Below are 19,730 nucleotides of genomic sequence, written 5' to 3' on the forward strand. Positions count from 1 at the left end.
CTCTTCCCAAACCACAAAGGCTGTTTCTGCATAACCTTGAGAAAGGAAAATTGAAAGTTAAGGTGCTTAATGGTGGAAAATAGGTTTGGGAGATGAGGGTTGCAGATGAGCTATGAAAGCCCTATAAATATTTTTATGATCCTTAAAATTATCCCACTAAATAAAGAGAATGAGTACTGTGCAATTTCCATCCTATTGGGTTAGAAATATTTCAGATTTTCCTAACTGGAAATTTGAACTAGATATTTTTAAGTGCATATTTGTGCGTGTGGATAATAGGTGCATTAAGACGCTTTCACCCCCACTTCCACTGTGGTCCTTCATCTAAATGAGGCTCACAACTGTGTAAGAGTGTAGAGTTCAGAGTCCAGGGGGCCTGCCCTGAATACTGGCTCTGTCATCTACCAGCTCTGTAACCCGCTGTAAGGGACTGAACCTCTTTGCGCCACGTTCTCCTCATCTGTAAAATGGGCAGAATAACAGCGCCCATGTTCGTGGAGTCTTGTGAATGTTAAACCAGAATGACATATCTGTCACGTTGGAAGTCGTCAGTAAAGAATAGCATGAATGTTGATTATGGTAATGGTGGCACAATATCGTTGTACACTTAAAAGTAGTTAAAATGGTAAATTTTATATGGATTTTATCACAATAAAAAGAATTTTTAAATTATACCAAAAAAAAAAGTATGTGTGAAAGAGAGTAATTATTCATTTATAAAAGACTGAAAGGAAGTTTACCAAAACATACTCTATGGAAGGATTCTCAGTTTTATTCTCTTTAAACTTTTTTGATTTTTCAAAATTCATACAATAACATTTATTTCTACAACTACAACATATTAAATTACAACAAAAGACCAAATGGGCAAAAGCATAGCTAAGTAAAACAGTGTCAGACCACCCACGCTTTCAAGCAGTTTCCAGGACTCTGTTCTCCACCTGTCCCAGCAGTTCCTAGGGTTGATGGGTTTAGGGTCACAAGTACAGTCCCTCCTGGCTCCACACTGACCTCTTCCCTAGTCAGCTGTCCACCAAATCCATGGCCACAGGGAATCAGGTGAGACAGTGCAGACGGTTCCTTGTGGTCCATCCCTCGGAGCTTCAGTGTCTACAGGTACCATGTCAGTTTTTGACTCCCAATTTAAGAGTTTCAGTACCTTAGGGTATGTATGTACGTATGTATGTGTGTATGTATGTATGTATGTATATATTTATCCCTACAGCATCTGGTCTTTCTAGGCAGTCTCCCATCCAAGTACTAACTAGGACCAACCCTGCTTAGCTTTCGAGATCAGACATCAGGCTTGTTCAGGGTGGCATGGCCGTAGACCATGGACCGTGGCTCCACTGAGGCGCGAACCCAGGGCCTTCTGCGTGTAAAGCAGGCATGCTAACTGCTACACTATAGAACCATAGGGTTTTTAATAAAGACACACATGTATCCTTGGCTATTTTTCAGCCCCTGTGCTTCACCCAAGGCGGTGTGACATGTCAGAATGCCCAAGAGCAGAGCAACAGTTGGCCTTGCCTCCATCACCCCACACTCTTCCATTGCACAGACTGAATACATCCCCCAGACATACACACCAGAATGGTATTCTTACCACAGCTTCTTGCATCTCTCCAGAGGCTTTAACGGGAAATCTTCTTCTTATCAACTTTACCCCTCCTTTACCATCTCAGCGCCCAGCCAACTCCTTCCGATCGGCCCCATCACAAATGATTTAAAGATTTGACTTAACACATTCATACATTCATTCAGCAAATATTTATTGAACTTTGAAATAGTGAAACTTAAAGCACACAGAAAAATAATATCACCTTTGTTAGAGTTTTCGCATGAGGGGAATTACGCTTTGTAGTAATTACTATATTGTTCTCATATAGGCATTCCTAGGTCCTTGAACTTTGGCCTTAAGTGATATTTAGACTAGCATATATCCTCTCTTAGATGGGGGCACTCATTGGTGATGCTGTGACCCAGAGGAGCACCAGAACTGCCCCAAAGCCAGAGCCTGAGATCTGTTTCTCACATGTCTGGCAAGCTCGGTGCCCACACAGCATGGTGCATTCACTGAGCTATGAAAATACCTAGGCTATGAGGTGTGTGGCAAGGCTTCCTCTTAATCCTTTCCCATCATCCTATCTCCTAAAAAAATTGCATAATTTTGATTTATAAAATGTGGAGATAGATATATAACAAAGGTTCTTTGAAGTTTCTACTTTAAAATCTTTTTCCTGACAATAAAGTGAGGTAAATTATGTCCCCAAATAACATCATACATAAAAATAATTTTTAGATGGGTATCAGGCAAATGTAAAAGACACTATAAAGGAAGTTAAGACAAGTGATAGAATGAGAGAAAAGACTTGCAACCTATGTAATTGACAAAAGATTACTATCTGGAATATATAAAGAGTTCTTATAAATCAATAAGAAAAAGCCAACAAACCAACAGGAAAATGGGCAAAAGTTACAAAGAAGCAGGACTTTAAAAAAAAAATAGCAATGAATTTTTGAAAAGATAATATCATTAGTAATCAGAAAAATGCAAATAAAAATAAGATAATTTTTACCCTTTATATTAGCAGAATTTTTGGTAAGGGGATGGAGAAATAGACAGCCATACATTGGTGGAAATATTAATTGATATATTCTTTCTAGAGGGCCATTTAGTAGAATCTATAAAAATTAAAAATATACGTATTTTGACCTGCTTCTAGGAGCATGCCCTAAAGAGTTCTCCATTTGTCCCAGGATGCTCAAATGGCAGTTTTTGTAATAGCTAACAAGAAGATGGGCACCGGCATTATTTCCAATAGGGCAATAGTTATAATATAGTTTTATGGTGGAATACAATGCAACCATAAAAAGAAATATACAGACATGGGTAGATTTTGTGTTTGTTAAATGAAAAAGTGTATAGAAACATTCAGCTATATACCATGAACTACTTTGTGCAAGAACAGACTGTGTGTGTGTGCGTGCGTGTGTGTGTGAATACGTGGAAAATGATCTGAGAGTTACACATCAAACAGCTATGGTTACCTCTAGATAGGAGAGTGGGATTGAGTTATGGGGGAATAGCTGGGAAAGAATTGGAGAGATGGCAAACATTTTACTCTAAAATCGTATTACTCAAACATTTTACTCTAAAATCAAAAAAAGGTATTGTTTGAAATTTCATGAGTGTGTACTTATGCATGTACTTTTTAAAGTAATATATATTTAAAAAATTAAGGAAAATATGCCACCTATAATCCTAAATATCTTGTGTTTATTTATTGCTCGGTCTTTTTTTCTGTAGGTATATATGTGTATATTTACATATATGTATGTATGTATTTAGCCCAGCTGGTTCAGTTTTATACTCAAAATTGTATCCTGCTTCTTCACTTTATGTTGTTTCTGAGCAGTTCCCTACAGTTTTAAAAATTCATAGTCTCTTATTCTACCTTTAAATGTTTATTATGCATTCTCACACTTTAAGACTCAGATTTTCAAGAGCGGTGAGGGGTTGTTACCTGCAGGCTGAGCCATTGCCTTCTCTACCCAATAGCAGTGGTAAGTGAAGGGCAGCTGATTCAGGCCCAAGGACTGGTCTCTGAAAGTCTGCGGAAACCATGCAGCATCCCCTCTCCCCTCCTGCCTTCTCTTTTGGAAGTCAATGGACCTTATGTTTTTGCTTCTTCCCAGCTCAGGTTCTAACTTTGATTTCTAGGAGTTGTCTTCTCTGCTGCAGGCCTACCTGAGAATTGGGGCCAAAGGGCAGGATTTGAAATGTTCATCCTCCCTTAGAATAATGGCATCTAAAAGTCAGCTTAGAATACAAATTACACTTTTCTAAATCTCTGAGTTTTGACGGTGAAAGATGATCTGGAGTTGTTCTTCCATTTGACAGACTGGTAAATTGATACCCAGCAGGACCGGGATTTGCCTAAAACCAAGCTGCAGGTTAACAGTAAAACTAGAATCCTCACCTGGGGTTCACGGTGTGGCCCAGTGCGCTCTTTACTATATCATGAAAGGTACCCAAGCAGCCTTCAGGCTACCTGGAACCCTGAGACGTGGCCAAAGGGACAGTGGCTGAAGAAAGGTCATCTAGGCTTAAGTTTTAGTTCATTCATTCAACTAGTATGCTCCTCTCTGCACACTTGGATGAGGAAAGTGTTCTGAAGCGTTATGGGTATAACTATCACGTGGTAGTTGGATTATAGAAACTTTTCATTTTCTTCTCTTTTTTTCCTATAATTGACTATGTATTGTATTTGAAAGCTTGACTCTTTATTAATTGCTCCTGTTCATCTATGTATTTTTAGTTGTCGAAGTCACAAAATACTTTCTTAGCTTTGGAGTAGGAAATGGGTGGGAGAGTTTATGAACCAGATAAATCCTCTTTTCTAATGTGAGTCTGATAGTTCTGGGGTCTGGGACTTGAGTTCATGGAAGTTCTAACTGGCATGCTACTTATTGACTGTTCACTCTTATTTTGCACGTCTGTGAGTGCATATAGTGTTTTCACTTGCTGGAATCAGCTTCTGTGTCTGTGACTGACAAGGAGCCGTAGGCTATAGAAGGGAGTACTGGATGGTGCTAAGAGGAAGGTAGTATCTTCTTCCTTTGCTCCTGTTCTGTGCAGGAAAATGCGAGAGAACTCACTTGGTAGATGACTCAAAGCACAGCTGTCTGATGCTTTCGCATAAGAGCTGGCTGACTCCCAGATCTTTAGGGCCCATGGGATACCGTATTACAAAACAAGACTGGTTGTTATTCAACAGTCGCTATTGCCATTGCTGTTTATTGTCATACAATAACCTTTCACTATTACTTTAAGTATTATCATTATCTCAGAGGCTGGTTATCCCTATTTTATAGATGAGGAAACCAAGGTTCAGAAAAATGAAGATATAGAGCTAGAATTCAAATCCCAAGGTCTATTTCAGTCTACCACTTGGCTCTGTATTTATCCGTGCACAAACAGGCACCTTGGCTTCCTTTTAATTCATTTAATATTTAGAACTTCTTTATTGAGCGTTTTCTATGAAATCTTTTTCCAACAGATGTTTTTTGAGCATTTTATTTCTCTCTGTCATGCAGCCTTCTAGGTGCTAGAAACACAGCAGTGAACAAAAGTAGACAAAAATTCTCTGTCCTCAAGGAGCTTAAATTCTAGTAAGAGGAGTAGGAGAGACGAATACAATAATAAATCCATAGCAGGTATTTTTAAAGGTAATATGTTAATAGAACATCTTGAGGTTTAATAAAGCCAACAGATCAGGAGATGATTGTCACTGAAAAGATAATCCATTATTCACATTCCCAAGAGGAAGGAGCACACCCCACAGGGCCGCAGGAGAAGACACTGTGGCTGGTTGCATGCAGAGAGAGAGAAAAGGAACTAGTGGGTTACAGCCTTTTAAAGGCAAGTCAAGGCAATCGGGTGTAGGGTTAGCTGGTTTGAATGTCAGCAGGCTCTGGAGGGGAGGGGTTGTCCCTAGCTGGCTGGGACCTGGCCCTGGAGTGATTAGGACAGGTGGAGAGTGGCCCCAAATGCAGAGCCCAATAAAGATAGTTGGGGGTTTGGGCTCTGAATCAGTGGGTTTGCACATGAAAGGCATAATTGCAGTTGAGTTGTTTGCTAGTTCTAAGAACTAACTAGCTCTGGGAGGGGCTGTCCCTCCAGAGTCAGCCAGGCTCCAGATATTAAAACATCAGAATACAGAAAATAAAAGGACAAGACTAATACGGTTGGCTAAATGGTGATAAGTGTTATAGGAGAAATAAAAAGAGAAGGGAATAAGGAGCGTCGGCGTGGACGGTGGGATGTTGTAGTTTTAAACAGAGTAGTCTCAGAAGACTGTACTGGGAAGGCAGAGAGGAAATGAGCCATGTGGGATCTGGAGGAAGAACTTTCTAGGCAGAGAAATCAGCAATATCAGAGGTGGGAGCATATCTCATTGATAATGCCACCTAAAACTGTATCAGTATGCCTTAGAACATAGCAAGATGAACATAGTTGAGAGATGAGGTGACACACAGGTGTTGGAAACACAAGCTGATAGTAGGAAGGAATGGGATGGTCTTATGTGTGTGAGCTGAATGTGGAGTATTTTGTTCAGAGACCAGATTCGGCATGATGTTTCCCATTTATCCACATTTGGAAGATGCTTCTTCCCAAATCCTTTAGAAGGAAAGGTAGTTCTTGGTAGAAAGATGATTCTACTTCAGGAAAAGTTTATCTGGATATACAACATGGACCAATCAGAAATTAGATTGTCAATTAAAGTAAAATCATATCCCATCACCTATCCCTCACCCCAACCTCTTTGAAAACCTTCTAGTGGTCTCCCATGTACTTAGGATGAAGGTCCAGCTCCCTGCCATGGTCTGCAAGGCTCTGAGTCTGACCACTGCTTACCTTTCCAATTTTACTTTATGTCCCTCCACCCACCAGCCGTGGTCCAACCACAAAAACTTCCTTTCGGTAACTTGAACATCCCAAACTCATTTCTGCCTTAGGATTTCCACACAGGCTGTGCCCTTGGCAGAAGGCCTTATCCTCATCTTTACATGGCTGGTCCCTTCTTATCATTTAGTTCTCAGCTTCTCAGAGAGACTGTCACCAACTACTCAATGAAGAAATTATCTAGGCCCTCTCCAGCCTATGAACTAGTTTAATTCTTTAATTACTGTTTAACAGTATTGGAAATTTTTCTAACTTATTTATTAGTTTATTATCTGACCCCACTCCTACCCCAACTAGAATGTCAACTTCATAATGTCAGGGACTTTGTCTCCTTCACTTCTCCAGCCCAGCACTAAGAACAGCACCTGGCACATAGATAGCACTCAGTAGGCATTTGTCGAATGGATGAATAATAAGACAGTATCTTCAAATATAAATATTATCTAAATTGAGCCTATAGGACTCAGCAATTAAATAATAAAGAGCCATCCTAATGGGGCAGGGTCTAGGCAGTCTTCTAAGAGCTACTCTTATGAAAATAGTCTTGTATATCTTTCCTGCAAAGGATATCTCCAGGCATATCTGTGATGCTGGATGATATCCCATTCTAATCATTGCTGATCTTGAAGCTGGGGATTTCAGCTCCAGTAAAGAGGAGAGATGGCCTTGTCACCATTGGGCAAGCATGGTAAAGTAGCAGCCCTTGAGCCTTTGGTTCCAGATTTGTAGTATTTGGCAGCAGAGCATATGAGTCCTTTTTTAAAATATGAATGTGGATGTCTTTAGCCAACCTACACTTTCTATTTTGCCACTCCATGCCTCTCTCGATTGTTCTATATTGAAAGTCTTCTCATGTTTACCTTATCTATTGGTCCCCGCAAAGATATCTGACCTTTGACCCTTCCCTAGGTGAATAAGAACCCTATGTCCTAGCAGCCCAGTGGACATTTTGGATATTTCTCTTGATTGAAAGAAAGTCGAAATAGTGCTGTCATAAAAATCAGCTCTTGGCTAGAAGACAAGGTGTCTACTTGTCTTACCTGACTCAAAGGCAGAGGATGCTTGCTAAAGAGAGTTTCTGGTCCCAATTATGCAGATAACATGCAGGGTATAATTAGGAAGTGGCCTTTCTAGAGTCCAGAGGTATCATCCCAACCCAGCCTCTCTGCCCAACTCTTCATGTACCCAAGGCTTATTATTTGCTAGAACAGTTAAGGAATCTCATTCAGTGTTTTCTAGACTAGAGGCCAGCATTTGAGCTTCTAAGTTTCTCACTAATCTGTTCTCTCATCACCTGCTTGCCATTTCTCCCACCTTTAACTCTTAAACTTGATGACTTGTGAGACAGGGAAGATATCTCAAAATTATTCTTCAATGGAGGTTTCCATTCTTCAACCTCCAGCCTTTTCATCTGGTCAGCTCCCATACTGAAGACTCTGTAGCAATCAGCATTCTTTATCATGATGATCTTTCTGTATCTATTAGTAAAATATTATGTTATTAACAGAGCCACCCCAAATTTTATGCCCCCACCCAAAACTTCCAATACCATTTTTAGTGACAATTTCAAGATCTGTAGAATGGACTCATGGGTTAGGTACAAACCTGACCCCAGACTAGAATCCCCCTTTAGGAATATGAGTTTCATGTGGAAACTTCAACTTGACTGGTTTTGTATGTCCACAAGGCTACAATCAACTTTAAATGGCATGTCAAAGCACAACTTATAAAATTTTAACAAAATCTAGTTCTAACCTTTAGCATAATCACCATTTTCATTACACATTGTTCAATCTATTTCCAATGGAGCGGGAAATTATTCTCCTTTCATATCTGTGATCAGGAAATTACTTTATGAATGGAATTGGATATTTTACAAGGAAATTGTGTTCACACATCATTTACAGTTGATTTGTACCAGAATCTTAAAACATTAGGACTAAGGGTATATGCAGTTTAACTTGATGGATTAGAAAATTGTGCCAGTAACAGAGACCATCTTAACCAGAAAATCAAAGTTAACATCACTAGAATTGGATCACATGGTAGTATACATCTCTTCACATGGCATATCGTTTTCAGGGTTATTCTTGCCAAAAATGCACACTCTAAACCTAATCATAAGGAGACATTCAGCAAACCCAAATTGAGGGATATTCTACAAAATAACTACCATGAACTTATAAAGATGTCCAAGTCATGAAAGACATTACCTTTTGCTCTAAAGGACATTGTTCAAACAATTGGTAACTTTTGAATAGAGTATCAATGTTAAATTCCTGATTTTGCTGATTGTACTGTGCTTATATAAGAGAACACCCTTGTTTTTAGGAAACACACTGAAATCTTTAAGGATAAGGGGCAATCATCTCTGTGAATTATTCTCAGAAAGAGCGAGAGCAAGTAAGTGAAATAGAGAAAAGAAAAAACAAATGATAAAACATTAACATTTGAGAGATCTGGGTGAAGGGTGTATTGGAATTATTTGTACTAGTCTTGCAACTTTTCTCTAAATCTGAGATTATGTTAAAATAAAAAATTATAAAGAAATGATCACATTTGTGAACCTCGTCGCCAGGCTGACCAGGCAGTGGGTTTTCCTAGCCATGTGTACCCTTAGTGTGACTCTGTGCTTTGAGTTTGAGCAGGTGGGGAGGAGGACCATGAGGGCTGTGTCGTATGAAGAACATAGAGTAGAGAAATGCAGAATGGGGGATTGCACTTGACTAGGAGGCCCAGACTGAACTTAGCTTGTTTGCTGCTGCTTTCTTCCAAGCCAGGTAGCAAGGACTTAGAGGAAAATTCACTTGGCATGATGCTTGGGAGAAACAGAGCTAGGTAAGACTGCAGAGTGTCAAACTACTGTAAGTCCAGGAGACCCTAAGCCTCAACACTTTCTTTCTCACCGTCCCCGCCCCACCCCCACAAAAAAGTCAAAAAAAGGATGCTAAAAACAGTCATTGATCACCAGCCACCTGTTTTTGCCTCCAGACACGCAGTTTCCTCCTCCTCCTCCTCTCAAGTTCCCTAGGAGAATTTCCATTGCAGTGTTTTCAGTTAAGTAGTGCTTAATTACAGTCCTAAACTTTCCAGCATCACCCTGCTTAACTCCTTCTCACTGCCTCTGTAATTAAGCCTGGCATGGTCACCTTTGGTTAAGGTTACTACTGAAGGGCACATTGTAAGTGGAATCCAGGTCAGGCTTCCTGCTGGCTTCTGGGTAGACTCTGATGTGATAGTGCCTATGCCAAAAATAACTGGACTGCACTGTAACTTATCTCCCACGTTGGTGTTCATAAGAGGTTTTGAGTTTGGCAACGTGGCTATCAGATTACCGTCCTCAGGAATCAGATCACCTTTTGTACTCCAGACAGAGGTGGAATAATAGTCAAGATCAGTGCTAACCACACTGTTTTCTACAACATATAAATAGAATTAGGTAAATGCTATATATTCTTCTTGGAGAGTCATCATCTACATGATGATGTTAATTAGCATATACAGTTTCCTAGAACAGGAGTCCCCAACCCTTGGACCACGGACCGGTCCTGGTTCGTGGCCTGCTGGTCTGTAGCCTGTTAGGACCCAGGCCACACAATAGGAGATGAGCAGCGGGCAAGCGAGCAAAGTTTCATCTGTATTTGCAGCCACTCCCCAGCGCGAGCATCACCGCCTCAGCTCCATCTCAGATCATGCATGAGGCAGTAGATTCTCATAGGAGCACCATTCCCTGGTTCCAAAAAGGTTGGGAACCACTGTTAGAAGTCCTGCAGTAAGGAAACAGGTAACTTCATTTAATCCATCTTAATTGACTGGGTGACACTGAGAACATTTTAAGAAACAGGAAGCACCAGCTTATATTGATAATTACGTTGCTAAGTTCAAGAGATGAGTACCTCACCAAGATTCACTTTTCTTAGGAGTCTGTGGGCCTAAAAATAGTCAGATTCCAATGATTTCTCTTTCTTTGGCCTGAGCTATTTATCACCAGCCATTTAATGAGTTCTTCTGTGACCAAAGAGTTTATGCTGGGGATATAAAGATAGAAGACATCTCTGTCCTTAAGGACTTAGAGTTAGGGAGATTAAGTACATAAACAAATATTTATCAGTGCCAAATGAATGGTACAAGAGGTGCTCTTAGAGAAAGAGGAAAATATGCTGAGCTTAGTCATCTAAGAAGTCCTAGATAGGCTTTTTAGTAGGTGCTATGAGCAATGAGGAATGCTACATGGGTGGTGTAGTGAACTAAACAATTAGACTAAAACCAAGGGTTCATGTAGAATGGCCATTTTCAAACTTTAGCATACATCGAAATTACTTGGAGGACGGATTGAAACACAGAGTGCTGGGCTACCCCCATATTTTCTCATCTGGAACTTCTGGAGTTGGACCTAAGAATTTGCATTTCTAACGAGGTCACAGATGGTGCTTACATTGCTGGCCTGGGGACCACTGTCTCAGATCCTTGGACTATCAAAGAATGGAAACTCAGAGAGGTGGAAAGGTGAACTCAGGTCTAATCATGGAGTGCCTTAAATGGCAGGCTGGCAAGTTAGATTTTACTGATCAAATTTTGAGCAGTGACTTGCAGGAAGCAATGTAATTGTTCTGGTAGCAGAGATAGGTCGAATAAATAAGAAAAAAAGACTGAATACAGAGAGACCAATTCAGAGGTTGTTACATAGTTAAAGCAACTAGATCTAAACGATCTGAATTAGGGCAGTGACAATGGGTATGGGAAGAAAAAGTATCAGTGCAGAAATCTTTGTGAATGAAGAATCTGCTCGTAGGAGAGAAAAGCTAACAGGTAGCCTTGATCATTCTCTGAGAGAGTATTCAGTTCTATACAATAAATTGTATAATGTTATTTTGAGGGTTGGTGAATATTACTAGGGTCGAACTTGTTTACACTCATACAATCTGATAACAAAAGTAGAAAATGTTACTATGTAAGTTAATAGGGTAAACTGTTTTAGGGAGCTCGTTTAATCTACCTGAAGGCTTATTTGAAAGCCTAGGAGAAAACTCAGCTATAGATATATCATGGACTCAGGAGTGGCCCTATTTTACCAGGGAAATCTGGCTTACTTGCCAGGTGTGGAGCATGAGAGGGCTACATGTGAAGATATGAAGCCAGAAGATGCCTACCCGCAGCCTTGGAACTTGGCAGGTACCATGTGTCGTGATTGGATGACCTCCATGTGCTCATGCTCCCTTTACAGATGAAAGCAGATCTCAAGGGGCCTCAGTTGCTGCTTATCCACTAATTCTTGTTGCCCTGTCACAAGTAGAAACCATTTCTTAAATAAAAATCTGTATTTAGGTTTTAAACTAATATGGCATGTCCTTTTATCAGTTGGAACTTGTGAAGTTTTACCATGTTCTTTTGGTGGTTATGTTTCGAATGGTTTAGAAGCCTTTGGAGAGAGTTCTCTATTCCACAGCTTGTAAGAAACGTGCATTCCCTCTCCAGAGGCTGTGACTGATCTGGGAGAATGAAGTGGGCATATAGATGGAAATAATATTGAGAATATTTACTCATGGAAAAGCAGTAGAGCAGCTCTCACTGACTTTTGATCTGATATGTCAAGCTTCAGAATCCACCCCTGGAATATAGAGAGAGTGGTGGTAAAATAGAGAGAGAGACACAATGTTTTAGCCTTTGCCTTCCAAAAGCAGCTATAGAGGGGTAGTGAATCAAGTGAGTCATCATGATGATATGTCACAGGAATGGCCTTGAGTGTTGAGGATGTGCTTACCTGTGTGGGGGGACTCGGTGCCCTTTGAGGGCTCTCCTCTCTCTGTCTCTGGCTCAGAGGGAAGATTACACAAGAGAAACTGAGGCCAAAAGGACCCGAACAACAAGTAGTTGGAAACTTTACCATTTTCCCCTCTGCATCCAGTGACATCCCGACAGAAGTCAGGGGTCAGGGGAAGGAGTGGGGGAGGCATTGAAGGAGCCTGCAGTAGTTGAAGGAGATCTGGATTGAATTAGAACAGAATTCCCAAGAGTTCATTTAGATTGAAGCCAGAGGTACTTTTTACCTCTGCTTTGGTCTGTTGGAGAAGACCTTATATTAAAAGCTAATGTCCCAACGGGCTTTAGAAATGAAAAGGATTTTTTTCCTATGTGGATGCCACTGAGTTTGGAATCATCTTTGCATATTCTACCAGGATATGAACAGCAGCATAAGGAAGAAAAGGGGACCAATACGTAGAAATGAACTAAGATATAGTCCAATACAATGTGCTTTTATGGCTCAAGGTGGTCCTTCATTTTATACTCTTAGTTTTATGGGAAAAAGCAGACATAGATGTTCCAAATCCATAGGGATTTAGATGTTTAAAAATATATATATATGAAAATTGGTGAGGTAAAGAATGATGTGTTGGCAAAGGACTCACTGAAGAAGAGATTCCTAAACTAAGCATGTAAAAGCTATGGCATAGTAAGCAGTAAGTTTCCTAGTGTTAGGAAACAGTGTTTCTGGACCACGTTGATTCCTCCCCTTCTCCATGTCCTATTGCTGTCACCATACCAGCTTTCTTCATCCTCTGGCATCAAGTGGCCCAGATTCCAAGATGACCAACCATATGGTTTGCTGGGAAGCCAGCCATGCCAGAATCTGGTGGTACATAGCCTCGGGACCTCAGCTGAATATGCAACCAGGAGATAGACTTCCACAAGCATTTCACTTAAAAGACCTGCCAGAGCCATTATCTTATGCCATGAAGGATATATTAATACTTACTGTAGATTTTGTGCTGTCCATGTTTACAAACCATTAGATTTATATATTTATTGCCCAGAGAATTTTCACCCTCTACCTTCCCATTACATGCCCTTCTCTAGATGTGCAATTGCCAGTATGAAAAAAAATGTATAAATACTACAATAATTTTTATGTGAAGTCAATTATTTATAGAAAGCCAAAGAAAACAGCAATATTTAGGTATATGATATTTGCAGACAGATGTATTGAAGTGCATTTGCCTTATAAGTTAGCTATGGAAAACAATAAGGATGAGCTTACAATTACTCCTGTATCATTGGAGCTAAAGCAAGACAAAAGAACAGGAGATTGAAGGACTGTTCTGTAAATATCTAGTAAATATCTAGTGATTTCTTCTGATTTTAGCCATTGGACTCAAAGCTTCCAATACAGTGATATGATAAATACCAAGGGTACATTTATAGACTCACTAACCATCTAGATAAGACAGGTATTTTTCATATAGAACAAGAAGACCCCATATCTTTTAGCAGGTACACGATACAATACATGAAAGACATGCCTTTGGGGTATAATTGAATACCATCACTGAGCTCCAGAAGAATGGATGGAAAATGAGTTTTTCAGTCTTGAGTCATGCACTTCAAACCATTGTAGAAAATGGTGGGCCAGCTCAGTGAGTTACACTTCCAGGGTGCTCATGATCCATTTAAACCATGGATGTCACCTGCACATACGCATGCTCTCTGGGGTCCCAGCCCATTTCTTTCAAGGACAGTGTTCCTGGCCTTTAGGGATATGAAATCCACAAAACTAATAGAACTCTCTTCTCTTTTTGTCTAAGCTATAGTCTTTCTTTACTTTGTCTAAGCTATAGTCTTTCTTTACTTTGTCTAAGCTATAGTCTTTCTTTACTTTCAGCTTACTTTAAGGTCAGTGGAAAGAAATCTGAATCAATATTTTGTGATTAGAAAAATAGTGGATGACGATCCTGGGGATGCAGCCATAAGCCATTTGCCATATTATATTTGTATAATTTGTATAATTTGTATAATTTGCCAAATTTGTATTCTCTGATGACTTGTACACAATGTATTTTGTTTTCGAAATAGTTTTGCAAATTTTACACTAGACCAAAATGGGTTGAAGCTTTTTTAAAAAGTGAAATGAAAGCGAAATAAATATGAGTTGAAACTTTGTTAAAAGGAAATTAAGTTTATAAAAGAGCTGTATTTAGAAATAACAAATTTCTAATATATTCAGTTACTACCCAAAAATCTTCTTTGTACACAAAAATCTTCTAATTTGGTTGATAATGAAGGGCTACCCAAGTAAAAGAAGGACAGTATTCGACATAGTGCTGCCTAGCAAGTTAGGTCCAGAACCCAGGTTATCTCTGTGTTGCAATCTGCTCAGTAGGCACCAGTAGGTTGTTCTTGGATTATATAAGCATGACAGGAAAATCGTACTATCAGAGCCTCTCTTTTAATCCATTTCAATAAACTATCGTTAAGAGATGAGTGTTGGTGTCAAGAATTTTCTAGTCTTTGGTTAAGCTTTGGAATGTACTCTGTGGCCATATAGCATGTCTTCTTTGCTTAGAAATTAAGGAAGAAACTGGGTAGTTTCAAGAGGTGGCTTGGGAATTAAAGGAAGTAGGAATGAAAAAATAGTATGAAAGTCTGCTGATGGATAAGAGTTTGTTGTCTGTTGGCTTATTTAGATTTTCTTGATTTTGTTAGTATCATTATATTCCCATGACCAAGCAGGTAAGTTTATGCCAGTCAGTCTATGAAGTTGGACATTCAGCCTCATGGATTACCCTGTCAACTTTCCTATTTTTCCTGTTGCTCCGGATACCAACTATAGGATGTACTTCCTATTGATCTAGAGGAACTGGTTTATACCTTTTCATTTCTTATTAAAGCATTCTACATTCATCTCAGTTTACTTCCTTGAAGTATGTGTTTTTGGTTAGAGAGAACATATTTCATTCTTCTAAAGGAAAATTATGTACTAATGTGCATAATTAAGCATTGAGGAGAACACAGAAAGATGAGAACTTTTGCACAGGGTTGGTGGGAGTAAATCGGAGAGCAATGTGATGACACCTAGTTAAGCTGATGACGTGCATTCCCTGAACCCAGCAACTCCACCTTGCGTGTATGCTTTAGATGCTGTAGAGTTGAGAGTGGTGCTATTCAGTGGTGCATTTGCAGATGGTGAAGGTTTGTGAACTATTTGTTACCAATTCACAGTGAGATAAGAAAATGGGAATAAGCGTTCAGAAGCTTTTATAACAATTTGACATTTCTATGACATCCAAGAATGTGACTTTGTATTTTATAAAAGTATTGGTCCAAAACAGACTAGAAATAAGAAAAATGGGTCCCTTACCATAGGTAGTTTGGGAAGAACTGTTCTAGAAGAATTTTCACACATATGCAAAGAGATCTGTACAGAATTACTTAAAATTACTCTGTGTGTATGTGTGTGTGTGTGTGTGTGTCTCACACATATGCAAAGAGATCTGTATAGAATTACTTAAAATTACTCTGTGTGTATGTGTGTGTGTGTGTGTGTGTGTGTGTGTGTGTGTGTGACAACCTAAATATCTGTTGTTAGGAAAGTGTATTCCAGACATCATGATATGTCCCAAAAAAGAATATTATTCAACAATTAAAATGAATGAACTAGATCTATATGTATGAACATGGATAAATCTGAAATAATTTTGAATAAATGAGTAAGTTGCAAAATGATACCTACATTATGATAATTACATAAGATATAAAACATAATAATATACTTGCATACACAGTAAGTGGCTAACGACATGGATGGGAAAGATGCATACCAACTTCAGAAGATAATTTAACTCTGAGAAGGAAAAGTGGGGAACAGGATTACAAATGAGCAAAAAAAAAAAAAGGCTTCAACTATATCTATGATCTTTTCTTGTATAAAAATGTGAAGCAAATATGGAAAAATATTTACATGTATCATATCTAAGTTGTGGGAACATGGATGTTTAATTTTTCTATAATTTTTTTGTATTTTGAAAACATTTCATAATAAAATTAGCTGCAGAATATGATTTTTTTTTTTTCTGATCTAGAAGACAAGTGGTACATACCAGAACATCTGGGGAACTTTATTACCTGCAGTGTCAAGGGACACATTTGTCTTCCCAGTGGCTTAAAACCTGTTATCAGTCTAATGGGCGGTTTCTACACCTCAGGGCTGAAGAGCAAGCATTGGCTTAAAGTCCTGGAGCAGATATAGAGATGCCTGGATTCTGGTCCTTGTGACCAACTCGTTTGTGACAATGGATTTCCCTTATAGAAACTCTCATTGTCTTCTCCGTAAAATTAATGAGACTGAGACTATTTTCAGTATTGAAATTTTATAACTCATATAAGTTATGTATAAATGTATATTTGAAATGTTGCTTAGACTAGCGACTCCATGCTCCTTTTTACAGTAATCATAGAGGGTAAAGGAATGTATGGAGTGAACACAGGTGTAGGAATAAGATAAGATATATGTGCAGTGGAGTCAGATCTCGGTTTAAGCCTTGTCTCTACCACTTTGTAACTCTGAGCCTTGGTTTCCTGAAGTACTCTGATTTCCTATTTCCTAAGACCAGAATAAAATAACACCTACCTCTGCTTAGAAAGATTTGATGAGATAACAGTATTATTATTGAAGTTGTTACAAATCAGTCACTTAACTGTTATGTTGGGAAAGGTACTAGAATAAATTCTCACACAGCTAATTTCAGCCATCTTCCAAAGATGGGTGGAGCACAACCTGCCAGCCATTCTTTGAAGTAGTACTAGGCTAAGTACAAACTTTCTAAACTAAATAATGCCATATTCTTTTATAACCATGCATTCAAAGTGACTGAGTACAAGTTGTCATTGCAAGACAAAAATGTCAACTATATAAGATAATTGATGCTAACTTATTGTGGTAATCATTTCACAAAACATATACATATATTAAAGCATTATGTTGTACACCCTGTACTAATACAATGTTATTTGTCGATTACATCTTAAAACTTAAAAACAAAAACAAAAAACCAAGGGAACAAAGTGATTTAGAAGTAGTTCTGTCTCAAGTCTAACTAGATGATGAATCATAGGTGGCTTCCAACTCTTGAATTCTTTTATGTGGACCGTGGTTGATGGCCCTAATTGTTTATACAGAAACAACAAAATTGAGACTACTCTTGATTTTTAATTTAGACTTTGTACTCTTGCTGTTAATTTGTACAGAATGCACCAAAGCAGAACCAAATTGACAATGAGAGAAGAAGAATAGTCAAATTTTACAGTAGTGACTCTCGGAGCGAGGCTGTGATTTGCCACAGAACAGAAAACTTGGACGGTCATCTATCTTGCTTAGTAACATTAGGCACAGTTAATGTGGCTGGGCCTCTAGTTCTGCTGACACAATATATGCCGATAAATCTAAGTTTTGAAGGCTTGGATTTAATAGAGCCATGTGGTACCACAGAGGCCTGATGAATGAAAAGCTTCTGCAGCCTATCAGCAAAAAGATAACAGAAAGGCCCTGGTTACACTGCCAGTACTGGGGAGATGTTTATCACCAGGCTTCTGAGAACAGGAGTTTGACCCATACCAAACACTTCAGAAATAATGTCAACATATTCAAGACCACAGCCAGTAAGGAATTCTCTGAGATAAGATTACACATCGTTTTAAAAGGGACGCCAACCAAGTGAGTCGATCCCCACATATTCTCTCAGCAGAGCAACCCTGTAAGTTACCCTTCATACCAGGGGACTTTAGGAGCTCAACGTTTGTGCTTCTAGATGCAAATATTCTGTTATCGTCTAAAATATGCACTATCTAAGCAATATCTAAGAAACTCTAGCAATCTCTAAGAAAGTTTCTGCAGGGTCAAGCTTGGTGCCCTCATGATCAATCTGTCATGGAAACTGGGGACAGCGCTGCCTTGACTAAAGCATTCATGCACCTTTCAGGATTTTGTTTCTTCTTCGTCCAGGCCAGAGGGCCTCCAGGTCTAGATTAGACCTCTACTTTAGGTCTAGGATGAAGTCATTATCGGAAAAGATAATTCGGTCTTTGAGATGAGTAGGTGTAAAAAGCCGCTGCTATAATTTGTTTAAATACCTAGTCATGAGTTAGGTTTAAATATCAATATGCAAACTGGCACTGGGGCGACAGAGTCAAGTATGATCCCAAGACTATGTTGGTAATGAGAAGAAGCAGTGTACAGAGAGACAACTCACCTTTGATTGTCATCCAGACACTAACGGTATCAAAGACATTGCTTTGAAATGTCTCACGTTCATTCCTTTGCACTTCCTGTGCACAGACCTAATGTGGGCTTCTGTATTCTAATCCCTCTTTCCTAGGGCTATGCTGTATTAACAAACAAACGAACAAACAAACAAACCCCCTTTATATCATGTCATCTCAGTAAAGGCTCACAATAAAGTTTATACTCCTCTAGTTTATTATTAAATGTCCTCACTAAACTTTCTATCCAGTTTCCCCTTCTCTGTTCATCTTTATTTCATTCAAAGGGTCTACTCATGGGCTGTGTTACCTCTTCAATTTTCCTGCCTCTAGGCTTTCGTTCCCTCTCTCTCTGTCTCTCTTTTGGAATTCCTTCTCCATTCTCTTCTAGTCAGACACATCCCTTCTATTAAACCTTTGCAGACCAATCCCGCCAACACTGACCTGACCCTCCTCTGAACTCTGCTTCCTTATCGTCTGGAGTCCATACCAGTCCTTTGGCATTAATCACATACTGCTGTGTGAATTTATCTTTACTTTGCATCCTCTATCTTGCTCTTTCACTCTTCTCTCCCTCTCTCTGCTGCTGCTGCTGGTGTGTGTGTGTGTGTGTGTGTGTGTGTGTGTGTGTGTGTGTGTGTCTATGTCAAGCACTACAAATAAAGGGCCTATGAAAATAAACTCTGTGACTTATATATCTTTAGAATACACTGAGACGTGCTCCGTGACATGCTTGTTGGTTGGAAATTCTTGCTTAGGATCTCGATTGTTTCCATGAAGGCAGGAGTCAGTCTTCTCGCCACTCGTGTATCCACAACACCTGGGAAGGTGCCTTGCACATTGAAAATTGAGTGTTGGCTATTACTGTTCTAGAGAGGGTTTACTTGACTGGGGTCTGCAGCAGGCCTTGACATACTGCTTTGTGTTCTAGTGTCCTGAGGACAGAGCTATCTTCCTCCCAGGCTGGCAGGTGCCAAAACTGCTTCTGACATGGCTACATCTGTCTGTTCTTTTCCCTCAGATGGATACTCTCATTCATCAAGTGAAAATGGAGGCAAGTCCGAGTCAGTGGCCAACCTGCAGGCTCAGCCCTCCCTGAATTCCATCCACAGCTCCCCCGGCCCCAAGCGCTCCACCAACACACTTAAGAAGTGGCTGACAAGTCCTGTGCGCCGGCTGAACAGTGGAAAGGCAGATGGGAACCTCAAGAAGCAGAAGAAAGTTCGCGATG

General features: G+C 39.5%; 1 protein-coding gene and 1 pseudogene across 4 annotated transcripts in view; both read left to right on the forward strand.

Moving 5' to 3' along the window:
* LOC112469025 (kalirin-like) overlaps positions 1 to 19,730 on the forward strand; it is a 102,343-nt gene that overhangs the window by 17,137 nt on the left and 65,476 nt on the right. For all 4 annotated transcript variants that reach the window (XM_025052132.1, XM_025052134.1, XM_025052133.1 and 1 more), the window contains exon 2: positions 19,521 to 19,730. This exon is cut by the window's right edge and continues 62 nt beyond it. In XM_025052132.1, coding sequence (XP_024907900.1) covers positions 19,521 to 19,730 — 210 coding nt within the window. The remainder of the gene's footprint in view (positions 1 to 19,520) is intronic.
* Positions 13,429 to 14,007, forward strand: LOC112486096 (annotated as a pseudogene).

Source organism: Pteropus alecto, unplaced genomic scaffold (assembly GCF_000325575.1).
Source record: "Pteropus alecto unplaced genomic scaffold, ASM32557v1 scaffold251, whole genome shotgun sequence".
Lineage (NCBI taxonomy): Eukaryota > Metazoa > Chordata > Mammalia > Chiroptera > Pteropodidae > Pteropus > Pteropus alecto.